Source organism: Lampetra planeri, chromosome 34, assembly GCF_965212315.1.
Source record: "Lampetra planeri chromosome 34, kcLamPlan1.2.h2, whole genome shotgun sequence".
NCBI classification, from domain to species: domain Eukaryota; kingdom Metazoa; phylum Chordata; class Hyperoartia; order Petromyzontiformes; family Petromyzontidae; genus Lampetra; species Lampetra planeri.
In genome coordinates this window covers 5109756-5136097 of record NC_136140.1, presented here as the reverse complement: position 1 = coordinate 5136097, position 26342 = coordinate 5109756, and the positions used below count along the sequence as shown (strand labels likewise).

Here is a 26342-nt window from a genome sequence, read left to right as displayed (position 1 = left end):
CCGAGTGGCATTACGTGCCGTTATTCTCATTAATGAACCCTCAAACTTGTGCCAGGCAGCCCGGGGAGCACGGCGCATTTGCGTACGTCTTTAACGAGAATATGAAAGCCATTGCTTTCTCGAGCGGCATTATTCGTTGAGCGGCAACAAAAAAAAACATCACGCGTGATTTTTTTTGTTTTGTTTGCCAGAGCCTCGCTTTGTGGCGGCGCACCTCATCCCAGACACGGACGACCCGCTCGACAACAAGGTCTACTTCTTCTTCTCGGAGCGGGCGACCGAGGCCGATGGCAGGAGCCGGGCGAGGTTTTCGCGCGTGGGCCGCGTCTGCGTGGTACCGATCGCACTCGCATTGCTCCTCCGAGCCAGATCACATGTCCACATTGACTCTCGCACTGGGTGGGGTGGTAGGGGGGGCAAATGTCTAATGGCCCAGGCAAGCTCTCTCCACCCTAGCGTTATTTCGCTGTTACGGTGGCACACACAACGGCACTACTGGGTGCCCCATCCGAGAGGAGCTAGGAGGCCGGCCTGACTCTCACCTTGTTGTTAAACTGATCCGGCTATGCCTGATAGGGGGTGTAGCTATACAATTGAATAAATGTTCGAAATTCAGGGTAATGATTTGAGAAAATGTTTTTACATTGTGGTTATTATGTAGCGGCTTCTGATGGCTGTAAGGGCTTACGGGAATGAATTACAAATGAAAAGCATTGATCCTTACACACATAATTAAACGTAAATATTGTAATCCTAGTCGATGTTAATTCACTCATTTAACATTACACGCGTACTTTAAGTGTAATCCCCTTATACGTGTGAGGTTTCTCCAGAGACTCCACTTTCATTCCACACGCATGAAGACACTTTAAAAGGGATTTTGACAAACATCCCAATGCAGGACTCTCCTGCAAAACGTCCTGGATCTGGACCTCACGATTATTTTCGTGGATGTGGGCTTCACGGTTGTGTTCATCAACCTCAGAGTCGGCGTTTTATTTTTGCTGTTCCGTTTGTGCAGAACGATGAGGGTGGGCAGAGAGTGCTGGTCAACAAGTGGAGCACCTTCACGAAGGCCCGGCTCCTGTGTTCCATCCCAGGCTCCGACGGCATCGACACGCACTTCGATCAGCTGGGCAAGTCTCTCTCCAAATTCAATCACAGCTCAAAAAAAAAACAGTCACCGCCACGCTCGCGATTCGCGCGCTTGGCTACATACAGCAGCGGAAAAATATTGACGTACCGTACTGTACCTACATTAACACCGCCCTTTCACGGATCAAACTATGTCAGGCTGACCGTTTCCGAAACGGGAGGATTTCTCCACAACTCTGGCTGTCGCCTGATGATGCCGGTTGTAATTACTGGTGAAACGTCGTACTCAAATTGTAAATGTTGTGGATTTACTCTCCCAACACACCAGTGTGCTGTACTCATAACGAATTGGCATGTTTCGTTTACGTGACAAACCTTACTAAGTTGCTGTGTCGGCTGGTGGTAGGTTTAATGACGCATTTATATTTACGCGATCTAATCCAAAAACCCTCCAAAAACCCTCCATTATGACCATTTGCAGTACTTCTTTAGAGCAACGGGGTGAGAGAGGAGAGAGAGAGAAAGAAGGGGGGCAAAAGTTTTGACTGACTCATCGTTGGAGGTCACAGTGTACACAGTGGGGGGTGGGCCTGAGAAAAATATTTTTAGAAGGCAGGTGTGTCATCCTTACGTGTAACCTCATAGTCTGTGTTTGATTTGTTTATTTTCCAGAGGATGTATTCTTACTTCAAACCAGTGATGAAAAAAATCCCGAAGTTTATGCCATTTTTAGCACGGTCAGGTACTGTGCTTCGTTCACTTTGCATGCTCGTGATGTTTGTTTTAAATGACACATTCGATTATAATAAGAGCCGTGATTTTTTTGTTTTTACACAATAAGGAACACTTGCTTCCTAATCTTCCGATGTAGAATTCTTAAAACATTTGTAATGTATACACACGTATACATTACAAATATTACACTATATCGCGTTAATATTTGAATAACTTGTCAGAATACTTGTCAATTTTATAAATCTCTTTTACGGCCTCCTTTGACAAATAAACTTCTCAATAGGCAGTCACCTATTGTAACAAAGTCGATGTACAGTACGTTAATCTGTACATCAGGATATTTAGCGTCACACGCTACGAATTTCTCAAATGACAATATTTTAAAGCGAAACTCCGCCAACAGAAAATTCACTCGCGTTGTTCCCCGTGGTGTCCACACGCACGCGCACAGTGACATCTTCAAGGGCTTCGCTGTGTGCGCTTTCTCCATGGCCACGATCCGAGACGTCTTCAAGGGGGCCTTTGCTCACCGAGAGGGACCCAGGCACCACTGGGCGACGTTTCAGGGCAGGGTGCCTTACCCGCGGCCTGGCACGGTGAGTCGTTCGTTACCGGCGATCGTCCTCTCCTGTACGCGCCTCGTGGATAATGAATCTTACTCAGCTCTGTCGCGGCAACAGGTACATCTAGCAGGCTGTCAAACTTGCTTGTGCTCTGCCATTTAACCCATTTAACACTGTCCCTGTTCTGATGACGTACGTGTCATCGGAAGTAAAAGGCTATGCGGGATGGCGAGTGGCAGTTTGGCGCCAGCTATCATAGAGTGCGGTCGTGTTGCTACAGTTCTCTGCGGTGAGTGCAATGTCTAAAAACATATGGGCACTCTGCCTCTCTCAATAAAATTAACGCTAACCGCTTGCACGTTCTGAGATTCAACTTGCAGACGTCTCAGAATGGGTAAGGGTTAAATGAACATTGCTTCCCCAGAATATAAATTTTAAAAACCCGCGGGAGCAAATATTCATTCCCACTGGTGAATGTTTTTACTGGTAGAAACCTCTGGTTACACCAGCCCACAGGGGATTATTGTGTCCGTCCGTCGTGCAGGGAGGGGCTGGGTGGGGAAGGAGGGGCTGGGTTGGGAGGGTGGGGAGGGGCTGGGTGGGGAGGGTGGGGCTGGATGGGGAGGGGAGGGTGGGGCAGGGCTGGGTGGGGAGGGTGGGGAGGGGCTGGGTGGGGAGGGTGGGGCTGGGTGGGGGGTGGGAGGGGTGGGGCTGGGTGGGGAGGGGCTGGTCACCCCGTGGTGCCCTTATAAAACTCAACGTTTAACCTACTCACGCCAGCTTGTGCCCGCCCTCACAGTCGGGCATATTTGCGGAATACACCACGCCGCCGTTGACCCTGGCCATTGACCGAGCAACCCAACGTTCCTACCAGCTCCCTCCGCAGGAATGTGTTGTTACCTGCAGGTGTATGTTGGCAGAGGCGTCACTAGGGGGGTGCGGTGGGTGGGGACCGCACCGGGTGACACCAAAATGACTGTCTATACAATTTTTGTGCAGTGTTTCAGCATAAATGTATTATTTTTTTAATGAAAAAAATTACTCCGGTAGTTAGTTATAACAACGAAAATGTGTTTTTGTTGTTATAACTAAGCCCAGCTTACATGTACTGTGTCAATATACACACAAGGCTAAAACTCTGTGCTAATTTACTTTTTTAATCTTCTAATGCGCTCCGGTCGGAGCTGTCATTGTTACCCAACTGCAGTGACGCTTCAAGTCACGTGGTCTCGTCTGCACGCGCTACAAGCACGCGCTGTTGTGTTTGTTGCTGCTCGTGTTTTGATAGTTGCTGATTTTGTCAAATTTTTTGGTGTTTTAGCTACAATATTGTGGCATCTGTGAACCTATATGAATAACTTTTTTGAGAATGAAGTAGTATTTAAACTAAATTCTGATATTTAAAGGTGGAATTTTAATTTTGCTAGTTGTTTACGTCACTACTATTGCCATTACATTCAGTGATATACAGGAATTACGATTTGCGAGTAACATTAGTACAAAAAACATTACTAAGGATTCTGTATGGTCTGGTACGGGCGGAAGTCCATGAGGGGTGACACCATGAGTTACCGCACTGGTGACACCAACCCTAGTAACACCACTGCATGTTGGCTATTTATCCCTTCTTTTAACGTTAAGTATACGCGTACGGTACTGGACAATGGGTTAGCGATTTGTGTGGATCCCTCTTCACGGTCCTCTTCCTCCACTCAATCCTGATACGTGTGACAGTAATCTCCACGTACATTCCACGGGACGTTTGGCCACTCTAAGGGTCCGTTTTTTGCCGTTCTCCTCCGCCCCCCCCCCCTACGCGCAGTGCCTCAGCGACCTGACGGCCCCGCCGGGCTCGGCCTACCACAGCACGCGAGGCCTGCCCGACGAGGTCCTGCACTTTGCGCGCTCGCACCCCCTCATGGACCAGCCCGTGCGGCCTCGCCACGGCCGCCCCGTGTTCGTGAGCACGCAGCCCGGGCGCCGGCTCACCCGCATCGCCGTCGACCGCGTCCAGGCGCAGGACGCCGCCTACGACGCCATCTTCCTCGGCACAGGTGACCCGCGTGGCTGGGGTCACTCACCGCTGCTGGTGGTGGTGGTTGTGGGGAGCGGCAGTGTAGCGGGTTGGCGCTGCGCCGCGCTTCGAAACCGGCGACCCGAGTTAGATTCCCGCTCACGGCCACCACGATTATCTGTGCTGGTCCTGTGCATCCTCTAGGGCGACTCAGCCTAAAAATAAATGCCTGGTACGGTTGTGTAAACATCGCCACTTGCCCCAACAGTCTGTTAAAGGCTATACGGGGGATTTTTCTCTTTGCCTATGCTGCGGCCACTCATGGCTGTGTTAACCGTTGTTGTTTATAAACTGTTTATAATCTCTGGAGAAGTTTTATGGTCAATAAACTTTATTTAAAGCCAACACATGGGAGGTCAGAGCGCTGAGCTAGAAGCGCTGAGATCCTACGTTCGAATACAGCCAGCCGCCTGTGATAAAAACCAGGGTTCTCAAGTGTATTGAATTGATTGTCTCAGCCTAGTTTACCAATGGCTACATTGGGGCACATTCCAGCAAAGGTGGCCCATGAGCGCTGTCGACATGGCACAGATTGCTACAGTCATAACTTTGATTTGCCTTTGTTATGCGTTCAACTCAACCGCGTCTCAAAACCCGGTGGGCTTTGTTCATCGTGGCCTTCTTCCCTTGCCCAAATGGGGTGCAACTGCCTCTTTGCTTTGCTCCAACGCAAATCACATTCTGCAATATTTTGCTGTCTTTTCTTGTATTTTCTGTTTGCACTCAGTCACATATTCACTTTAAGATGTTTTTTTGTTCATTTTTTTTTGTTGCGGTTGCACCCGATTCAAGAGCCGAATGGCTCACAGGGCTATACCTAAATAAATGAACTTGAACTTGTAACCTACAGAGGTAGATTATGTTCTCTCTTAGTTAGCCACTCACCTTTAGTTGTCGAATGCCCTTCTAGATTTCACAAGCAATTCTTTCTTTGACTCGCTGCACTAGGATAGCAGCCAGCTCAGAGAAGCTGGCTCAATGCCCTGACATAGGCAATACCCTGAAAACTTAACCTTCCAGCCTGATAAAGTGCCCCCCGTTTTTTATGTTTCCTGCAGACACAGGGCAAGTGCTTAAAGTCATATCGATATCCACAAGCCAGGATTTTCCACCGGAAGAAATCATTTTGGAGGAAATTCAAGTATTTGAGGTAAAGAGTAATGGTAGTAATCACTGATCTGTGTACTCCATGGCATGCAGTCATGTGCATGGTATTTAAAGAGGACTCTGAACATTTATGATGATTAGATTTGTTCTGAAACAGCATTGATGTATTGTTTTGTTTTCACAGAAACCTTCGCCAATTCTTACCATGGACCTCTCTGTTAAAAGGGTAAGCCCAGGAGGACTTCACATTGGCTCTTTGAGCTTTCGGTATTTGTGGCAAGACCGAATACAGAGACAAACTCACTGCAGCTGTGCTTTAACCCACTTAAATCTAAATGTACCATAACATGCAGTGCTTGCGTTTCTTATATGCTCTGTAGGTATGGAGCTCAAACTTTAGGCAATAAAAATATTGCTCTTGGAACTCCTTGACGTAAAATAGTTGTGCCCAAGTGCAAATATAATGCCTTCCATGATTCAATGAACAGTCACCGCTTGGGGCAACAAAGTATATTTGGCATAAACATATAATAAATCATATCACGTTATCATCATCATCCTCTGCAGCAGCAACAGCCATTGGCTATCGACTGTTGGATGAATGCTTCCCCCCATCGTCGCCATCCTTCACAGTCCTGGGGTGCCACGCCACAATCCATCTGGCTCCCGCACGTGATTTCATTGCTCCATCTCCACTGTGGTCGTGCTCTCAGGAACGTTCTCGCCTTTAGCTGCCTTTCTGCCACCTGTCCTGCACAGCAGGCAACATTTCGTCCTGGAAATGTGCCTTGCCCAAGCACATGGTAGCTTTTTATCAACGGTCATTACGATATATCTCATTGATCCACGCATTCCTCTTTCTGGCTCTGCGTGTAATTCCAAGCTTGCTTTTATCCACGTTTCTTTGATGGACTGTTGCATCGTGAGACCGGAAGGCCTCCATCCAGCAGTGGATGGACCATGGCTGATGACAACGAATTAATGCACTGGAAAGCCTTTAACAGCTGTTCGTTTATAGTTTAACAAGTAGGCTTTCGCGACTAAATATCAACTGTTAGATGGAGACTTATCTATGCAGTGTCGGTCAAAGAGGTTGTTGAGTGGAGGTTTTGGAGGGAGGGGTTGGGGGGAGCGTGGCAAGATCAGTTCATATATCTTCAAATATCTTAACCACAGATGGCAGCTGTGGCCAGGAATCAAACTCGGGCATCTTGGTTTCAGAGTGCATTGCGCTAACCACTATGCCACTGCTCGACTCCCTGCTATTATGGATTTCAAATTTTCCTTCCCCAAGCCGGGCGCTGTTAGCTATACACGCCTGTAATACAGCACTTTGGAGGCGTGGGTTGGAAGTTTGTGAAACTGATTTGAAAAGTGTATGGCAGTACGGCTAGTGGATGCAAATCCACCTGAACAAGCATTGAATGCTACGCCTCTCTCACACACACACGTGGGTTTCGTCCGGGTACTCCCCGTTTCTTCGCACATGTATAAACACTCAATATCCCAATATAGGGCCATAGAGCATTGGCGATTGCGAGCGCAGCTTCTGTCTGCCTTCTCACTTGTCTGTGGTATCCCACGCATCCTAGTCATCCCCTCTCTCTCTGTCTGAGAGTGAAACGAAAACCGCGCACGTTACAAATAAAAAATTCATTTAAAAAAAATTACGAAAATTATAATTACTCTTTGGTTCTTTCGGTAAAGTCACGTAGTTAGAAATAAAATAACGTGACTTTACCGAAAGAACCTAAGAGTATGGATTCCTGCAGTCACGAATGCTTCAAATCAAGATTGATTATTATAATTATCAATAATCTGGCAAGCCATCGGACAAAGATGGTGACCGCATCGCGCGCTTTCAGATGCGGCCGTCTGGAACGCTCTCCCTTCTGATATCAGGAAGCTACTGAGCTGTGCACTTTTAATCTAGATTGAAAACTAATTTCTTTAGAACACCTTTTCTGTTTAGTTTGCTGTCCTTCCCCCGCACCTCCAATTAGCACGGTTGGCTCCGTAGAGGCGTGAAAGAGGTTCAACACACACACACACATATGTACGATGTCAAATTGGTTGCTGGCGGATTTCAGGGCAAGCTGTACGTGGGCACGCGGGAGGCGGCGGCGCAGGTGTCCCTGCAGCAGTGCGAGCTGTACGGCGCTACGTGCGCCGAGTGCTGCCTGGCACGAGACCCCTACTGCGCGTGGGACGGACATTCCTGCACCAAGTACCGGCACCCGGGCAAACGGTAAGCCCGGGGTTCCACTCACGGGGTCCGCTCTGCGGGTCCGCGGGTTAATCGCCGCCCTCGTTCTCACAGAGCCGCCGACGATAAAGGTGGAGTGAAACAGGAGGTGTTAAGATGTTCGACTACAGAATGGGTACCTCTTGCAAGGCAGCAAGTCTGCATTAACCACACGTACTTGTGGTGAACATGCAAACAAACATGCTCTGATAATAGATGGCATTGTGTTTGAAACTGATTGGCCTACACCAGAGACAGCCTTCTTCATGGCCGAGTCTCACCATCAGTGTCAGAGCAGAGAACAACGCCAAAAGACGAACAGCACAAAGACAATGCACGCATCAGAGCACTTATAGCTCGGGTCGAGCAGTTAAAAGGTAAAACCTATTCTTACTTTTCATAATTTTTTGTTTGATACTGGGAAAAAGGGTCCCGTAGAGATAACGATGGAGGTTTGTCAAGAGATAGGGGAGGAAGCAGTGAGCCCAATCTTCTCCCCTTCTCAGAACCCCCGGAGCACTGAGTTTGGACTTCGGTATCCACCTGTCCCCTTCCTTTATTACGGTGCGTGCCTTTTACCAGGCTCTTGTCCAAAATACACTTATAATCTGTTTTAAATACGTGATGAAGTTAGGGTACAAAATACAGGTTTTTAGGGTTAGATTGCGTAAATATATAATGTGTCGTTAAACCCGCCACCACCCGACACAGCCAACTAGTAAGGGTTGTCACGGAAATATAACGTGCCAATTCGTCAATTGTACAGCACACTAGTGTGTTGGAGAGCCAAGCCACAATATTTATAATTCGAGTATGACGTTTCGCCAGTAATTACAAATTGCTTCATCAGGCGACGGCCAGATTTGTGGAGTTATGGTAGCTTACAGCGAGTTATAGGTAGGTTCCTAATTAGCTGGGGGTTCTTCAGCTATATTTTCCCACGGGACGCGGAATAAAATTAACCTGCACCGGCGGGAGACGCGGTATCATGTGTCGCGCGTACAGACGTACGGCCTCTTTGTCACAATCCATTACTCAGCGAGGGCCTCGCCACGCCGTGCGGGTTGCGGGAGCTCTATGACCGTGCCTCACCATGCTGGTCAGTGCGGGTAGGTGAAGGCCGGATAAATGTGGGTGCGCTGGCCTCTGCTGCCCATGGCATTGCCCCTCCACGTATAACAGCATGCCGAGCATAGCGGTCATCCACCCATGCGCTGGCCAACTGAGATCAGTTGCACTCGGTATAATTTGGTCAGTTGGCGCTCGCTTGTTTATAAATGAAGGAGCTCTCTGTGTGTGACACTATGCTCTGAAACCTGCCCTGTGTAGGGGCGTCGACAATTGGGTGCAGCCAGGCCGGAAATCGAGGGGCGTTCCTACGGCAGGACAGAACTCACCAGAGTCCAGGTGCTTGCCTAACACAACCTTGAAATCCCCACAACCGCCGAGGTCATCATCATCACCACCGCTGTTGCTTCGTGGACCGATGTGCATCATGATCCGGAGCACAGCCACACGCGGTTACCTTTTATCACGCACACATTTGGTGTGTCCGTGTCGAATGATCCGCCCCTCACTTGTGATTCAATGAATTGCCGTGATTCTGGAACATAATTCGTTGTGTGTTCTTATTGTGGTGAGTGGTAGCGCCTGTGGTGGCTGCAAGGTGACACGCAGGCCATTTACTTTCTCCAAGTGCGAATAAAATAAACGTTTAAAGTATTCTCTCACACACGATTTAAAGCGTGTATCCCGAGCTTTAGAATCGATGTTAATCGACGAATCAACGCATTATTCCATCCTGAGTACGCACGTAGTCATACACACACTCGACCCTACATTTTCTCTGTAGAAAATAGAGATGTGGTTTGTAGAAACAAAATTTAACACATGATCAAAGGCAAACTTCTTCCCGTATAACCTACATCGCCACTAGGGAGACAAAGGCGGCCGGGCGTGGTGTTATCCACCCACCTCCTTCGTGTGACGTGCCGGCCTTCGTAGGCGCTGCTCGCAATCAGAACTTGCCACAAAAGTCGACATTATTATTGACCCTATTAAAACTCACAATCACAACCATCTTTTCACATCTTTGTTAATGACAATGATAGAGAGAGAAAAAAAGAACCCAGTGCATTGGGAGCAGTGCCGAATTATCCTAGTAGCAAAAGTAGCTACACATGTAGCTACGGGCCCCGCACTTTCAAGGGCCCCACGCTAAACGCTTTCAAGCTATCAATTCCGCTTCAGTGATTCTGCACTTGCTCTATTACTATAGTAATATTCTGCCTTCAACTTTTATGAACGAGTGGGTGTCTAAGGTTAGCGATTTGGCGTATTATCTGGCTGTATAGCAAAAAAAACAATAACTTTACTATGCAAGTTAAAATGTATGTTTTTAATAGTTAGGGCCACTTTATAACATATGCTACAGTCCCTGCACTAGCTTAATCCGGCACTGATTTGGGAGCATGAATTCACGAAGTTCACGTGCACCGGGGTCCAGGTTTTGGGAACAGAAATGCACGGCATGTACACGCTCGCACCACTAGGGGTCACTAGAAGAACCGCAATCGATCAATATCGCCGCAGGGAGCTGGGTGAGTAAACACTGGGAAGCAATTGCGCGGTGAACCGCGTCTTCGCGTTTCGATTGCGTTCGCTTGGGAGCAGAGGTCGCAAATGGGTTTTGATTCCTTACCCGTACCCGGCTGCACCAGGGTCGCAAACGGGTACCCGTACCCTACCCGATACCCGGCTACCCGTACCCAGCCGGGTATCGGGTAGGGTACGGGTATCGGGTACCCGATTGCGACCACTGGGATGAAGCCATGTTGCAGGCGCGGGTGGGTTGATTCTAGGAACTTGAATTGTGAGAAGAGACAAGACGTTGGGAAATGAGTGACAAACAGTTACTCACCAGTGACTCACGGCTTACCCGTACCCGTACCCGGCCGCACCAGGGTCGCAAACGGGTACTCGTACCCGGAGGCGCCCCGTACGTCTGTCGGTTGTGGGATTGGGATAGAGCTTGAGTGAGAACGTCGAATACACGGTGGAGGGGGGGTGGGGTCTGTGAGAAACGGATGGCGCTGTGGTATATTACGCGTGACGGGGCGCCCAGGTGTGCATTGGTGCCCCGATGGACTCGGTCGTGTTGCCTTCAGGGCCAACCGGAGGATGAGGCGGCAGGATATCAGGAAAGGAGACGCTGCCCATCAGTGCTGGGATCAGCAATCTCGAGGTGCGATGCATCAACACGCCGTCTTAGCACGGGGGAAATCACGTGTATGTTCGTGCGTCCTGTGTTTGTGCACACATTTGTTGCGTTCATGGAGTGGAGAGCAATCACTGGGTTCCAAAACGAAAGCAACTTGACTACAGTATCCTGGCCATGGATAAAGTCAGTGGTGATATTGAAACTGGTCTTGGGCCTGCCTAGGTCGACTCAGCCTTAAATGAGGACCTGACGAGGTGTGTGACCATCACGCACTTGATGGTGCTGGCCGCTCATTTGTTGTGCCAGCCTTAGTTGGGGCTCACGGAGCTTTGCCCAGCCGTCTGTATGGCTATGCCAGGGATCTGTGCTGGCACAGTGGTCAACATACCGATTTGAAACGCCTTTATCCAGTTAAATAAAATTAAAAATTAAAAATTTCCCATTAGTTTAGGTTGCAAACAAATGAAAAAATATATATTGTACGCAACCGACCGCTATTATATTGATTTGAAGCTTTCATGACTGCAGGAATCCATACTCTTTGGTTCTTTCGGTAAAGTCACGTAGGTAGAAATAAAACAAATCATTGTTGCTGCATTGGCACTCGTGCACCGCCCATGCTCCTGGTGCTGTGATACACTTGGGCTAAGCCCATCCCCAAACCTTTATAAACAGTTTGCCTTTAGAAGCTGATTCCTTTGCCTGATGACGACCGCTTGTGTTGCTATCGAAACGTCGTGATGTTCTATTTTATTTCTAACAACGTGACTTTACCGAAAGAACCAAAGAGTACGCTATTATATATTTTTAAAATTCATTTACATTACGACGACCCGGAAGGGTGCATAGATCGGTCGCGTCCGGGCAACTGGCGAGCCAGGGACCATGACCCCCTTGCTGGCCCCTGCCGCCACCCCGCACCTCCTCGCGCGCGTACAGCGGAGCTGTCCGAGGCCGTGGAGGAGACGGTGGTGTACGGCGTGGAGAGGAACGCCTCGCTGCTCGAGTGCCGCCCCCCGTCCCTGCGCGCATCCATCACGTGGCTGGTGCAGCACGCCGCCAGCGAGCAGCGCGAGCAGGTGCCCCACGTTGCCCCCACGATGCCCCCCGCCACGCGCGCCCTTCTTCACACCTCCCCACTACTACCCCACCCAGTGCCCCACGTGCCCCCCCCCCCACCCGTACCCCCCACCCCCGCGTGGACTCCTCCAGACCCCGCCCCACCACCACCCCGTGCCCCCCTGCCCCACGTGCCCTCCACCCCCCACTACCACCCCCGTGTCCCCCTGCCCCACGTGCCACCCCCCCCCCACCCGTGCCCCCCGCCCCACGTAGACTCCTCCAAACCCCCCCCCCCCACAACCACCCCGTGCCCCCCTGCCCTACGTGCCCTCCTCCACCCCCCCACTACCACCCCGTGCCCCCCTGCCCCACGTGCCCTCCTCCACCCCCCCACTACCACCCCGTGTCCCCCTGCCCCACGTGCCCTCCTCCACACACCCACTACCACCCCGTGTCCCCCTGCCCCACGTGCCCTCCTCCACACACCCACTACCACCCCGTGCCCCCCTGCCCCACGTGCCCTCCTCCACCCCCCCACTACCACCCCGTGTCCCCCTGCCCCACGTGCCCTCCTCCACACACCCACTACCCCACCCCGGGCCACCCACCCTCCCTGCCACTGCGCACTCCTCCACACCCCCCTGTGCTCATAACCATCACGTGAACTCCGGTCATCCTCGCAGCGGGGGGGTTTGGCTGGCCATCGAACAAAGACGGTCACCGCATGTGCTCCGGCCGCCGTCTGGAACGTTCTTCCTTCCGATATAAGGAAGCCACTGGAGCTCTGTACTTTTAAATCATCTAGATTGTAAGTTTAGAACTGCTTTTTTTATTTAGTTTGTTGTCCTTCTCCTGCACCTCCGATTAGCACGGTTTGATATGTACGGTGCGAAAGAAGTTCAACATACCTAATTACATATTTGATTATATGTGAGCATTATAATTCCACCCCCAGTTTCAGACAGAGCCAGTGGTGGACCTAAGGATCAGTGTGGGGCAATGGGGGCATTCCCTGCCCTTCGTGCCCTTAAGACCTAAACAGAAAAAATAATCGGTATTTTTATTCTACTTATCGGAGAAAATAGATTTAATGTATTTTTTTATTATTAATGTGGGGCCCTTGTTAAAACGCTTTAGATTCCGGGACATCCCCCCCCCCTTCTCCCTCACCCCTTGAGAAGTTTATATATCCATCTCTGGACAGATGCTTTCGGCCTTACTTAAAGAGGCATTGCAGATAATGTCCCTCCTGCGCCGCCACCGCCGGCCGCACAGGTGAAGACGGACGAGCGGGTCCTGAAGCTGGAGCAAGGCCTCCTGTTCCGCACGCTGCACGCGCTGGACAGCGGCTCGTACACCTGCCGCACGGACGAGCTCGGCTACCAGAGGGCCCTGCTGCGCGTGGAGCTTCGCGTGCTCACCGCCGAGCGGGTGGGGCGAGCTCTCCTCGCCGGTGGCAGGCCCTCCGCCGCGGCGACGGCCGGGTCCGCCGAGGAGCGATCCCCGGGCAGGGCGGGCACGGCCACTGGCGAGGGCCACGACGCGACCGACGACCGGCAGCGCCGCTGGGATCCGTGCGACGAGATGGACACCGGGGGCGGCCGCGACGTGCCCAAGCTTTGGTACGCCGACGGCGACTTCGGTTCGGTGCAAACTTGCCGGTTGGCAAGGCCTTTCTCCAGGCTTCAGTAGGGTTGGCACCTCTCCCCAGTTTTCCGAGGGCGTTGAGGGTAGCTGACCTGGGAGCTCTGCAAGTCTTCCCGGGACGTCAAAATATATTTGTATTTTACATTTGCGTATTAATGCGACACGCCAAGACAATGCATTATATGTAGTTCTCCCTTCATCTGGTATCGTGAGATATTCTTTCCAGGGTATGGTGTTATTTTTTGTACCTCGAGATGGCAAGCCTAAACGTCTGCCATCTACATCTGTGTCCAGTCAGATTGGGGCCTGGTGTGAAGGAATTAAATGGGGCATCCCCCTTGTTTTATCTGCGTCCCCTCTCATCCCGTGTCTTCGCGTCAATCAGGGTTTTGTAATATCAATACCACTTTGGTGGAGCTAGTGTTTTTTCTTTGTATAGGTTTGCCCTCACTATAGAAATGTGGAATCTTGACCACTGGCTCATAGCTGTAAACTTGAAGTGAGCACCACTCCAGTCTCATTCAAGTGGGAATCCACTTTGACCTTTTAGTTTTTTTCATTTATGGGGCTTCATCACTGTGAAGTGCACTTCTAGTACAGACATCAACCACAACCGCCATTCTTCACTAAGGCAAGGGACAAACCCAAGTGCCATGGGTTCATTGACTGAGCTGACTAGCAGATGCACCAACTGCACTCCCCACTATGCCTGTTTGCTGCGTTTTAGCTGCCCGGCAGTCCACACATTTTTAAGCATCCTCCACCCTCTATTATTGGAGGGTGACTGCCTCCAACTGCCCACTACTGAACGCCCTTACTGACAGGAGACACACCCAGCTGGGCGGGTAACAAATATGAAACAAGACTCTTTAGTTTCTCATCCGATAAATAATCTCCCTTGCCTTTTCTGTGTGGACTGCTGTAAGCGGCACTGTAGTCATATTTCTCAACGCACCAGGAACGTCGACTGGAGAAAGGTGATTGCCATCCTTTCGTGAAAATCAACACGGTGAGAAATGAAATGGACATCAAAGTCAAGAGGTCGGTTCCACCGCTATACCTCTCCATGGATCATCCCCTCACCGCCGCTGTGCGCTGTGCTGTCACCCCCGCGCCTGCAGGTACGGCGACCTGCAGGCCATGTTTGGCCGCGGTGGACCGTCGCGCCAGGCCGAGGAATTCTGCCAGAGGCTGTGGTGCCAGCGGTGGGGCCACGCGAAGCACAAGACCCACGTGGGCAAGTGGCGGCCTCTTCAGGACAGTGTGCACAGCAAGAGCAACAGAATCCCGCGCAGCGTCTGAGCAGGCGCCGGCTGCGAGCAGCCACAGGGCCCTGGTGGCAGAGGCGTAGCTAGGGGGGGGCAGGGGGGTACATGTGTCCCCGGGCGCCAAGGTAAAGGGGCGCCAAAATGAGGCTTACAACTTCTTGTTTCTTTCGGTAAAGTCACGTAGAAGGGAAGTAATAAAATAATAGTAAAATAATAATAAATAATAATAATAAAATAATAATAAAAATAACACATAATAAAATAATTATTATGTTTTATTTTTATTATTTTATTACTTCCCTTCTAGGTGACTTTACCGAAAGAACCAAGAAGATGAATCCCTGCAGTCACGAAAGCTTTAAATCGAAATTTAGGCTTACAACGTTACATTATAACTTTTTGCGGCGGGCGCGGCAGCCTGAAACTACCGCACAAATCTACACCTCAACCTAAAAGTTTATATATCCCGCCACACACAGCCTACATGTCATGTAATTACATTTTGGTATGTGATTAAACGGGGGGGTGGGGGGGGGCGCCAATTTTATACTTTGTCCCCGGGCGCAAAATATCCTAGCTACGCCACTGCCCGGCGGGGTATTGGAGTGGAGCCGTCGGTGCTCCCCCCGTCTTGCATGAAACAAACGGATTCCAATTTTTAGTATTAATATACTTCACAGTGGAACTCTTTTTCGACAGTGATGTGTTTTGGGGATGCTTTCGACAGGTCTAAACCGTCTTCGACTACCCAGGAAGGTAAACGCTCCTGAAGATGCGGAAATTAATAATTGTGGCAGCGGCAAAGAATCAATGATCATCTTTAACATCGTATTTATACTTTGTCGTCATCAATAATCCATTATCATAAATATGGTGAAGTTAGTGGCCGCATGAATGGCTGCCACTGTTTGACTAGTTTTGTGAACATACACTTCCTGGTAACTCCTCTAACCTGCGGATACACGATAACACAAACACTCGAGCTGTGGATAATACGAATCTCTGCGGATAAGATCCGTTAGGAAGAGTGGATAAGAGTGGTGAATGAGAGGTGTTTTACTGTCTATGCGTTGGAGTTGAATTTAGTAAAGATGTACATCTGACGTAACAGCATTTTTGATAGCTTGACCGAGTGTGTTTAGATGTGTGAATTTTATTTTGTTCTCTTTGGAAAAACTATACTTTCTTCCCGTCATCTCAACTGCTTCTGAAATGCTGTCATTATTGCAAAACGTTGATGCTATTGCACGAGCAGTCCTCGTAACCGTGGCGTTGCTCATCTTCGGCATCTACCGTCTCAGTGGCGATGGTGGCACACGGCTGTAAGAGAGCACTGCGGTAGCCAAGGTTGGTGGATCACACGAACGTCGTGAAAGTCCCGTCCCGTGGGAGTCGAGGTTGCCATACCCTGACTTGCTTAGAGAATACCGCACAGCAAGGGGACGAATCTCCATCTGTTCCATCTGTTCCACCTGTATGGGATCGAACGTTGCCTCCCTCATACACGTGGGAGGTTTTGTTTGCCGGGTGCTCCGGTTTCCTCGCATGCGTTGACTGATAACACCTTAATATGCAGAGGACCACAGAGCTTGGGGGAGAATTTTGCACCGGCTCACCTCCTGGCTGCCTTTCCCACTTGTAAGTGGTTATTCACGCCTCTGAGTCTTTCTGTCTATGCGTGTTACAAGTTGAAATTATTGTTATAGCTTACCTCACTACAATGCCAAATTAATATTTCTTTTACCTACATTACGCGTGCAATGATGAGTAAGTTATGTCAAGGCTGATTTATGTCTACAACATGTAATTCTAGAGGTGAGTCATAAATAGAACGAGCTTGTCCATACAAAGAACAATGTTTAAGCCATTTTATGTACATATTATATTTTTTAAGTCGATTTTCACATTGTGGTTTAGGTTTGCAGTATACATTTACACTTTACGTGTTTGAAGATGTTTTTGCTCATAAGATAAAGAAATAATGTTCACAACTGCATCGTGGTAGTAATGATTTTAACGATTTTAAGCTCTTTATCAACCTACGCTGATCAGCGTGAAGTATGCATTTTGAACTTCTTTCGCGCCGTACGTAACCAAGCGTGCCAATCGGACGTGCGTCTAAGGACCAAAAACTTAACACAAACAGCAGTTGTAAAGAAAGGAGTTTTCAATCGAGTATGTATGTTGAAGTATGGTCCAACAACCCCCATAAGGCCTTCATCCAGCATTAAATTGGCATGGTTAAACTACCATGGGTGCTGCATAATGCACGGGCATATTATGACTTTGAAACCCCCGCCCACCTCCTACGCATTTCACAAGTAGTGACTAATCCCATATCTGCATTTCCCATAAATATGCTAAATTCCTCTTGATATGCACATTCTTTTGTCAAGGCGCTCTTCCCCCTCCAACCCAGCTTAAATATACGGTCCAAGCCTGGGGTGTTTCATTCAGACGCTGTCTTTCCGACAGACCTGTTCTTCACCTGAGGACGGCTGCTTGCGTTGTGGCCGAAACGTCGTGAGAATGATTTACTGTTTATTTTTATTATTTTATTATTTCCCTTCTACGTGACTTTACCGAAAGAACCAAGAAGATACCGTGGGTGCATTATTACTCTTAGCCCAGTGTATATCAGCCCTTTTGCAATTCTGCATTGGCGGCAATCATGGCTTGTTGGCTCGTCAAGACCGGTCCTGGTTCCTGAGGCCATCACAAGGACATCTTGTCTCAGTTCCCATCATCTTGGCATTAGCGGCGTGACCTCAGGCCGAGGACTTTACATCGAGGCAGCCGCCTTGACAGTTGCCTCGGTCAAGAGGATCCCGCCTTGACCGGCCCTAAACAGCGGCCTTTGACCTAGAAGGCTTTCCGGCCTAGGTGTCAGCTTTGGTCCTGCGGCTGCCAGCCTCGAACCTCAGGCTTGTGGCCCTCGATCTTGGGCCTCGTAGGGTCTCAAAAGCCTTGAATCCTGGACTGGAGGCGAGTGGCTGCAGTAGAGGATAAGCGCGTCGAGAGATGTTGTGCTTTTCGTTAGAAAATATTTATTGTCAAAAAAACTGGGTCATTGAAGGACGCTTAAAAAAAAAAACTGACATCGGTAACAAACAGTTCCCGGGTCGGACATTCTGAAGAAATATTACAATGCCATTAAAAAAGGGTTTCTTTGCTTTAAAACACACTCCCAACAATTACTGTCATATATTGCTACTTCGTTTGTGTATATATTAAGTATTATCAATATATAATTCTATGATTTGCCTACCATTACACTGCATTCAAATAAAAAGTACAAAATCAGTTGCTGTATTAAAAAAAGGTAACGATCACAGGAGAAAGATATATGCTGCACGCTGCAACTAAGACACGCACACATTCACTTTGAAGGAAATATTTCGAAGGCACTCGATGCTATTTATTACAATATGAGATTGCCGCAGGCTTAATATACGAGAACGAACCCTTTTATGCTCTTATAAACCAATCGCTTTCCATCGAAAACAATAAACGCTCTTCTTCAGTTCACCCCTATGGCGTGTGCTGCTTGAGACTACGAACGCACGCTCAGGTAAAGGCAGTGGCTCAAGAAAATATTTTTTAAAAGGGGACTGGGTCTGGTTTTTACACAGGGAAGTACACGGGCGACGCGACGATTTTAGACGCAAGAGGCTTAAGTATGTACCTATGTTGAAACTTCTTTTGCACCGTACGTAGCCACCCGTGTTAATCGAAGGTGCGGGGCGAAGCACAAACTAAACACGACAAAAAAAAGTGGGAAGGTGGTTGTGGAGGGCAGGGGAATGAGGTGGGGACGGGTTGAGGCGCCATGCAACACCACACATGTCACGCCGTAATAAAGCAAAATCATCTATCGCTAAAGGAACAGGAGGTGGCTGAGATCCACAAGCAAATAATACGTGTTTGGATTCCTGCTTCAGGTCACAGGATTTTTATTTTACCCAACCCCTCAGCTACAGTGTCTACTGAGCAAGGTTATTTTTTACATAATCCGGAGTGCCGTTGCAATTGCAATTGCATTGCTAATGCAATACACACACGGATTCATCTTGTGCTGTTCGAGCAGCGGATAGCGCACTGTGCTATGAACCCAAGTTAAATTCCCGTCAAAGGCTGACATCACTCTTCTTGGTTCTTTCGGTAAAGTCACGTAGAAGGGAAGTAATAAAATAATAGAAATAAAACATAATAAAATAATTCTCACGACGTTTCGGCCACAACGCAAGCAGCCGTCCTCAGGTGAAGAACAGGTCTGTCGGAAAGTCCTCAGGTGAAGAACATGTCTGTCTTTCCGACAGACCTGTTCTTCACCTGAGGACGGCTGCTTGCGTTGTGGCCGAAACGTCGCGAGAATTATTTTATTATGTTTTATTTCTATTATTTTATTACTTCCCTTCTACGTGACTTTACCGAAAGCACCAAGAAGATGAATCCCTGCAGTCACGAAAGCTTTAAATCGAAAAAGCTGACATCACTGGCCAGTGATATCTGACAAGGTCCTGGCACCCCCTTAAACCACCAGCGCTGACCACCGCAACGACAGTTGATAGAACCGCCGACAAGCGGTAGGGAGGCCCTCACCCAGCGGTGGGTTGTTGACAAAAGGACAGTCAAGTTTTTGAAGACGGAGAATAAAAGGATTCCTCCACAATTCTGGCTGTCGCCTGATGAGGCTGGTTGTTGTAATTACCGGAGAAATGTCACAGTACTCCAATTGTAAATGTTGTAGTGAGGTTCACTCTTCAACACACCGGTGTGCTGAACTAGTAACGAATTGGCCACGTTTTGTTTACGTAACAAACCTTACTAATTGGCTGTGTCGGGTGGTGGCGGGTTTTATGACACATTTATATTTGCCCAATCTAACCCAAAAAACGTCTATTATGGGCAGTTTAATTATTTAAATGATCGATTAGTGTGTATTATTGATAATACATTTTACTGTCAAAATTAGGTTAATTGGATTCTACCCCTCCTGTATTCTATATCCCACAGAGATTCTGTTAGATTTTTTCCCCAACATCTTTATTCTGCACGTGCCAGGAAACCAGAGTGCGCAAAGAAAATCCACGACGAGAGGGGGGGATGACACTAAAACGCCAGTGATCATCCAGCGACTATGTTTATGTACCTGGCACTACTACCAACCAACAATATATTGTACACCGATTCTAGGCCGTATCAACGCACGGCTGAGGGCTCAATGCTGACGAGGGCTATCTTAATTCCAGAGCTTAGTAGGCTAACTTGAAACATAAGGAATTTGTAAATGCACATTTACCCCTAAAGATTGCACTGGGAAAATGAGGCTCATGCCAAATTGAATTTGCACTTTGCATTGCCGTTAAGGATTTGGGAACTCGTGTTTCACAGTGCTTACAATAATGGCACATTTTTCATTTTAATATAAAATGGCAGCAAGTCGCAGCTTAACTTTCACAACCTTTGCATTTGTTTTGTTTAACAAAACCATTCGAAGACTATGATAGTTTGCATAATATGTAAGTCGAAATTACATTTTAGCTCGCAGGGCTGTCAAGTCTCGATGGGCCTAACACTAAACCCCTTCCCCCAGAACTTTCGCATCCTAAAACACACAATGCACACATACTTTCCAAATTCACCAAAAACTCAAAATAAATATCATCATACTCTTCGGTTTTTTCGGTAAAGTCACGTAGGTAAAATAATAAAAAATAATAATAAATTAAATAATACTAAATGAAAAATAACTAAATTAAATCACGACGTTTCGGAGGCAACACAAGTCTCCGTCTTCAGGTGGGACCGTCACAGCTAAATTTACTGTATCAGTATTATTTTTTTACCTACGTGACTTTACCGAAAAAACCTAAGAGTATGAATCCTTGCAGTCACGAAAGCTTCAAATCTAGAAATATCATCATTATCATATAACCCTCATTGCACTCATTTATAGTGTGTGATTTTTCTTATTTTTTCCTCCAATTTATCCTGACTGCTTCGTGTGTCACGTTATGAGATGAAGAAGACATTGGGGTCTCTCGCAAGTGAACGAAGGGCCCACTGAAGCAGGAACCACAGAAGTACTTTTGAGATCCTTTGAGTTACTTCCGGTTGACAGGTTAGATTGACAAAAAATGGTGTTACCCTCACTTGACAGCCCTGTGACTTTGGATGTACAGTATCAATCGCAAGATTAAACCTCTAAAAACATGCTCAGATGTACAAGTTATTGAAAAAGTATATATGTATATAAAAAAGACTAAGCAGTCATTTAAAATCTTAAAAATATATATATATACTGTATGTACATATCCGTTTAATAAAACAATTTCCTTTTATTTAGTGTTAAAGGTACAATAAGTCACGCAGGCTAAACACTGCACATTGTGCGCCGCTGAACACCCACGCACTCAAAACCGACCCCCGTCAAGATTTAACGTCACACGACGACTCGGGGCTCACGTGGTTCGTGACGGGTTCCGTGGATTTGCTCGATATAGAAGCGGGGCTTTGTGCGTCGGTGTCAAGGCCCTCTTTTTCGCGCAAACGACTTCACGCACTTGCACACAGACCCGTCAAAAAACTCTCCCCCGGGGGCGGGGGGCGGGGTGCGATGTCTGCGATGCACCACTCGGAGACAACACGTTGGCACGTGCGGATGAGGCTGACCAAGGTTCCAGCGATGCCACGTGCATTGGAAATTTATAGAGGGGGCGAACGTAACGTGCCGTTCGTGGATGTTGCCACTTTTCCGTCCTATCTTTTTTTGCGGGCGTCAGCAGGCGAATATCTCCGCTAAAACAAAAGGAGGGTGGAGGGGGCAAGTCAGCCGTTTCGTCAAAGCGGGGAAAATTTGGTATTGGCCCAGAGTGGATTTAATGCACCCGTTTAACCATCGTCAACGCGACTCGCTTCACATTGTGTTGATCTCCTGTTTGGCGTGCGTGTCTTTGTTGCGACACATTGGGTATGGGCCGGCAGTGGCATTCGTTTGGCAAGCCTCACACAGTGCTGCCCGCTGCGTGGTTTTCTCAGCGACTCCGCCTTCATTGAAATGCAAGCGTTGTAAACATGGGTCCTCTCGTTTGGCAGAACTTGGTAGATCGATGGAAGAAAAATCACGCGCCGGACTGCACCGAGCACCCGATATGAGTGTGCCACGCATCGTGGAAACGGTTAAGCATCACGTATTGCACCTTTAAACTGAAGAATAACTTGAGCTACTTTGCTTTTTTTTTATTCCGTATAAAACTTCCCAAAAAAAGATACAAATCTTCGGACATTTTGCCCGCGGAGGCGACGGATCACATTTCCTCCCCGTCGTCGTCGTCATCGTCACTGAAGCTGCTGCACTTGGAGGCGGATGGGGAGATGGAGGACAGTAAGGGGTCCGACTCGCCGATCGGAGACATACCATCGTCCAGCAGAAAGTCCCTCAGCCTCAAGCCGTTGCCAAACGGGCCGCTGCCATAGTCCAAAAAGTTAGCCGCCGGGTCCCCGTGACCGGACAGGTGCTCGGAGTGGTGGTGACCCAACACGTCCTGGTGATCCGGTTCCAGGGGATTGGAGTAGCCGAGGGTGCCGTCGTTGAGGTCGAGGATGGTGACGTGGCTGGAGTTGGCGGGGATGGGGGCGGTGGGCAGCAGCGAGTATTCGAGGCCGTGGGACGGGATGCCCGGCTCCTGCTTAATGGACGAGCTGCTGAGATCCACGGTGGCCTGCGAGGGTGTGGGCAGGCCGTGCGCCCTCGCCTGCATCTCCAGCTCCTGGTCGGGAGAAGAGCCACACGGGGAGGAGGGCGGCAGTGAAGCCATTCACTGTCACATTCACTTTCGGCACGATGGGGCCGTTTCAAGATTTCAGTGATGTACGTGATAATATGAACCGCACGGGCCTGAACCCTAATGCAGAGTTAATGCTACGCTAAATCGAAAAGGTATTCGAAGCTTACCTGAATTGGTGCAGGGGATTGTGTGTTTTTATGGGGGTGGAGTGGTCAGTGGTCAATTAACCTGCTAACCTCAGTTCGAATCCTGGCCAAGGCTAACATCAGCGGCATGATAGGAAAGTTGAAATTGCATGGCCCTGGCGTTCCACCGTCACCTTCTGCCGACCGTTTTAGACTTCACCCCCTACCTAACGCCTTACCAATTGGTCCTAGCGACCCCTGGTGGTGACAAGTGGCAAATCTCACGCACTGCCCGTTACCCAACGCCAGATGCCAGAAAATGTTTCTTTAAGTTCCCCAGCAGGCGCGGTTCGTCCACTAGGGGCGTTGGGGCGCCGCCCCACCAAGCAGCTGGAGAAGAGAAATTATTTCTCTAATAAAAAAGTACTTTCCTATTAAAAAATATCGTGTAAAAAAACAGTAAATGTAACGATTATTTCAACGTGAATTGCCTAATGAAGATTTTAAGTTTTTCATATTCGAAACCACTGCAACACCACAGTCTGACTTGTGCCTCGGGGAGGTCTCGGGGCGGCTGTGAAGGCGTCCGAGTGAGAGATTTTCCCTTCGTTCATTGCGATTCGCAGCTTCGCATTTTCGCCACGTCGTTTGAGACCCATTCAGGGCGATGAGAGAGGCACCCGTGGCTGTAATCACGACGATGTCACGACGCGAAGTGGCACTGGGGAAATGTAGCAGGTCACGGCTTTTGGCAGTGTCAAAATGGCTGTGTCGTGTAGACTTGAGGATCATGGGAACAGCATTAAAGTGCTTTGTTGTTTTGTTTCGTATTGTTTATAAAGTCCTACCGTTGTTAGATAAGACAGTTGTATCACTTTCACGGGAAGGACAATGACGTGACGAGGTTTTTCTTATGTAGAACACCATATATTCAAAGGTAAATCACAACAGCCCCACCTAGTGGACATGTCACGAGCCGCCACTGCTTCCCAGGTGAGGTCAAACACCCTCTTGTCCAGGGGTCAGCAACCTGCGGCTGCAGAGCCGCATGCGGGCTCTTTAAAGACTGCTTCGTGACGTTGCGTATTCACCACTTGCACTGCGGCTCTTTAAAAATTGCGTTTTTTACCAAATTGGAAAAAAAAATTAGCTGACCCCTGCTCTTATCAAAACGACCTACGTAGAGGGGGTGTTTTTGTTTAGATCGTTGCCACATTTACTCACCTTTGTACTATGCCTCGAATTATAAGTGAAATGACAAACGTAACTGGGAAGAAAAAATAATCTAAAGTGTACACGTGGTCATGTAGTAGCCATTTTGTCAATCCACCACTGAATGAGAGCCTCCCCCAATTGCCATGAGGGTAGTGAGGGTCATGTGACTATACTTCACTGCGCTGTTCACTGCGGGTTGGTGAAGCGAGGAGGGCCCAGGACCGTGTAACGGGTCCGGTTCAGATATCACTCGCTCACTAACTAACGTCAGCCACGGGAGCGAGCCGAACTCATCTCGCGGGGCGGATAGCTCCGGTCATCGCGCTCACCACCAGCGCGACAGCTTCACCCCGACCACGTGACACACACGTTTGAACTTCTTTCGAAACCGCGCGTAACCAACCGTGCTAATCGGAAGTGCGGTGGCGGAGAGCGTGGACGAACAGAGACTCACGCCGACCGCCGGCCTCACCTGGACCCGCATGACGAGGCTGCGGTTGGCGTGCTCGAGCCGGCGCTGGCGAGCCTCCATGTCGCGTGAGCGCTGCTGCTCCTTCTGCAGTCGCCGGATGTAGTCGACCGACGCCTTCAGGATGGTTCCCTTGTTCCAGCGCATGTCCCTGCGTTCGCACAGGTCACTTCTCTTGTTTTATTTGCTTTGTTTTTACAGGTTTGTTTTCTGCGCTGCGTAGGCGGGCCTTTGTTATTTTTCTCGCTGAATATGTGTCCACGTTGCCAGCCAGCCAGCTGGAGTGGACATGCGACGTGTAGCCGCAGCGATTTCTCGAAGGGATATCGGAAGTGGCGTGCCGGGTCTGGAGTCTTGTTGGGGTTGCCGACCCGGATACACCCGGCTGGAACGAATCCCTGTGCATAGGTTGTCACGGTTGCGCTGCATAGCACTTGATGTGTCTTCGGGTTCCCGAGGTAGCTCCCAGTACGTGCAGCGAAACGTCGGACATCGTGCCAAACAAAACGCGGGACAACCCGAAAATGCATCTGAGAGCATTCTTCTGTAATTGTATGTTTATTCTGATTGTGCTATTGGCATTATGGTCATGGGACGATTATATCCATTTGGAACTCTCGCAGAGTAACGCAACATCCCGTATGTTAGAGAATGGGCCGTGGAAGGAGACATCACAGAACTGGTACTGAGATCCCTTAAAGAGAGCCTTTCTTCTCTGCACACTAACAAATGTGCTTCCCGCACACGCTGATAGAAAAATATGTTCATCGGATGTCAGCCAAACCAACAGTTTTATAACTCTCACAGCTGGAACTTATCAAAGTTACGTGCAGAATAAAATTTCTGGTGATTGGATTTTTTTTGGTGCAGTTATTATTAACTGGACTGACACCATGAGCTTGTTAAACTTAAGAATCTGGTTGAATCGCGAGCGGCTTTCCATATTAAAACCCAGGATCTCAGCGGTGCCAGCTCCCTCTGTACAATACTACACTTTAACGACCGTGTGCATTCATGAGCATGAGCAAGCTGTTTGTGTGGGAGCGTGCGTGAAGGCTAATGAGACATTTAATACAAGTTAATACCACAAGGGGATGAATGAGAAAGTAATTACGTGAGCTCACAACAGCCCCAGCAATACGTGCAGAATTGCATACTTCGCAGAGGGCTGTCCAATTCTATAATGCAATTTGATTGGTATATTACAGCAAAAAATATTCACATATATCGAGGCACTGCGCAGGAAGAGTAGCGGTTTGCATAATAATTACTTTTTTCCAAACAAACGGAGGTACACGGAAAGTGCATTTAAAGCCAATGCCACTGCGGTGTTTTCATTAAGAGCGAACGCGTGGGTCAACCGAGTCTGTATGACGATGATGCAGGCAACAATGACTTGCTTTTACTTTAACATACAGAGGTCTTTGAAAGAAAATTTATATTGTGAAGTCATTCTGAGTTACGGCGCTTGTTTTCCAAGGGTAACCCAGGTTTTCCAAGTGTTGCAATTACGGATTATAAGATAGTGATAACAATACTCGACTCTGTTTAACCAGGGCAGGCCTCATCTAGTCCTAAGACAATTTTTCCTTTGCGGAAAAGGCCCCACAATCGAACATTTGGCCGATTTCCCTTGGCGACTGTCGAGTGTTTGGCTCGTGGATCCAAAACAGCAGTGGCTGGAGAAAACCCACCACACGCTCGTGCCGGAATATCGATTTAAAAAA

General features: G+C 48.6%; 2 protein-coding genes across 4 annotated transcripts in view; one reads left to right on the top strand and one right to left on the bottom strand.

Moving 5' to 3' along the window:
* Positions 1-18544, top strand: part of LOC144730056 (semaphorin-3G-like) — a 43075-nt gene extending 24531 nt beyond the window's left edge. Inside the window, exons 7-19 of the mRNA XM_078610573.1 lie at positions 192-334; positions 1022-1136; positions 1768-1837; positions 2282-2426; positions 4216-4447; positions 5526-5617; positions 5759-5800; positions 7665-7822; positions 9149-9226; positions 10987-11063; positions 11979-12118; positions 13377-13723; positions 14870-18544. Of these exons, the coding sequence (XP_078466699.1) occupies positions 192-334; positions 1022-1136; positions 1768-1837; positions 2282-2426; positions 4216-4447; positions 5526-5617; positions 5759-5800; positions 7665-7822; positions 9149-9226; positions 10987-11063; positions 11979-12118; positions 13377-13723; positions 14870-15050 (1820 nt within the window). The 3' untranslated portion in view covers positions 15051-18544. The remainder of the gene's footprint in view (positions 1-191; positions 335-1021; positions 1137-1767; positions 1838-2281; positions 2427-4215; positions 4448-5525; positions 5618-5758; positions 5801-7664; positions 7823-9148; positions 9227-10986; positions 11064-11978; positions 12119-13376; positions 13724-14869) is intronic.
* The window catches only part of LOC144730054 (transcription factor EC-like), a 76863-nt gene continuing 68561 nt past the window's right edge, over positions 18041-26342 (bottom strand). For 2 of the 3 annotated variants that reach the window (XM_078610572.1, XM_078610570.1), the window contains exons 7-8: positions 24619-24784; positions 18041-22788 (exon numbers count right to left, since the gene is read on the bottom strand). In XM_078610572.1, coding sequence (XP_078466698.1) covers positions 22327-22788; positions 24619-24784 — 628 coding nt within the window. In that variant the 3' untranslated portion in view covers positions 18041-22326. The remainder of the gene's footprint in view (positions 22789-24618; positions 24785-26342) is intronic. The other variant, XM_078610571.1, reaches the window with a different exon arrangement.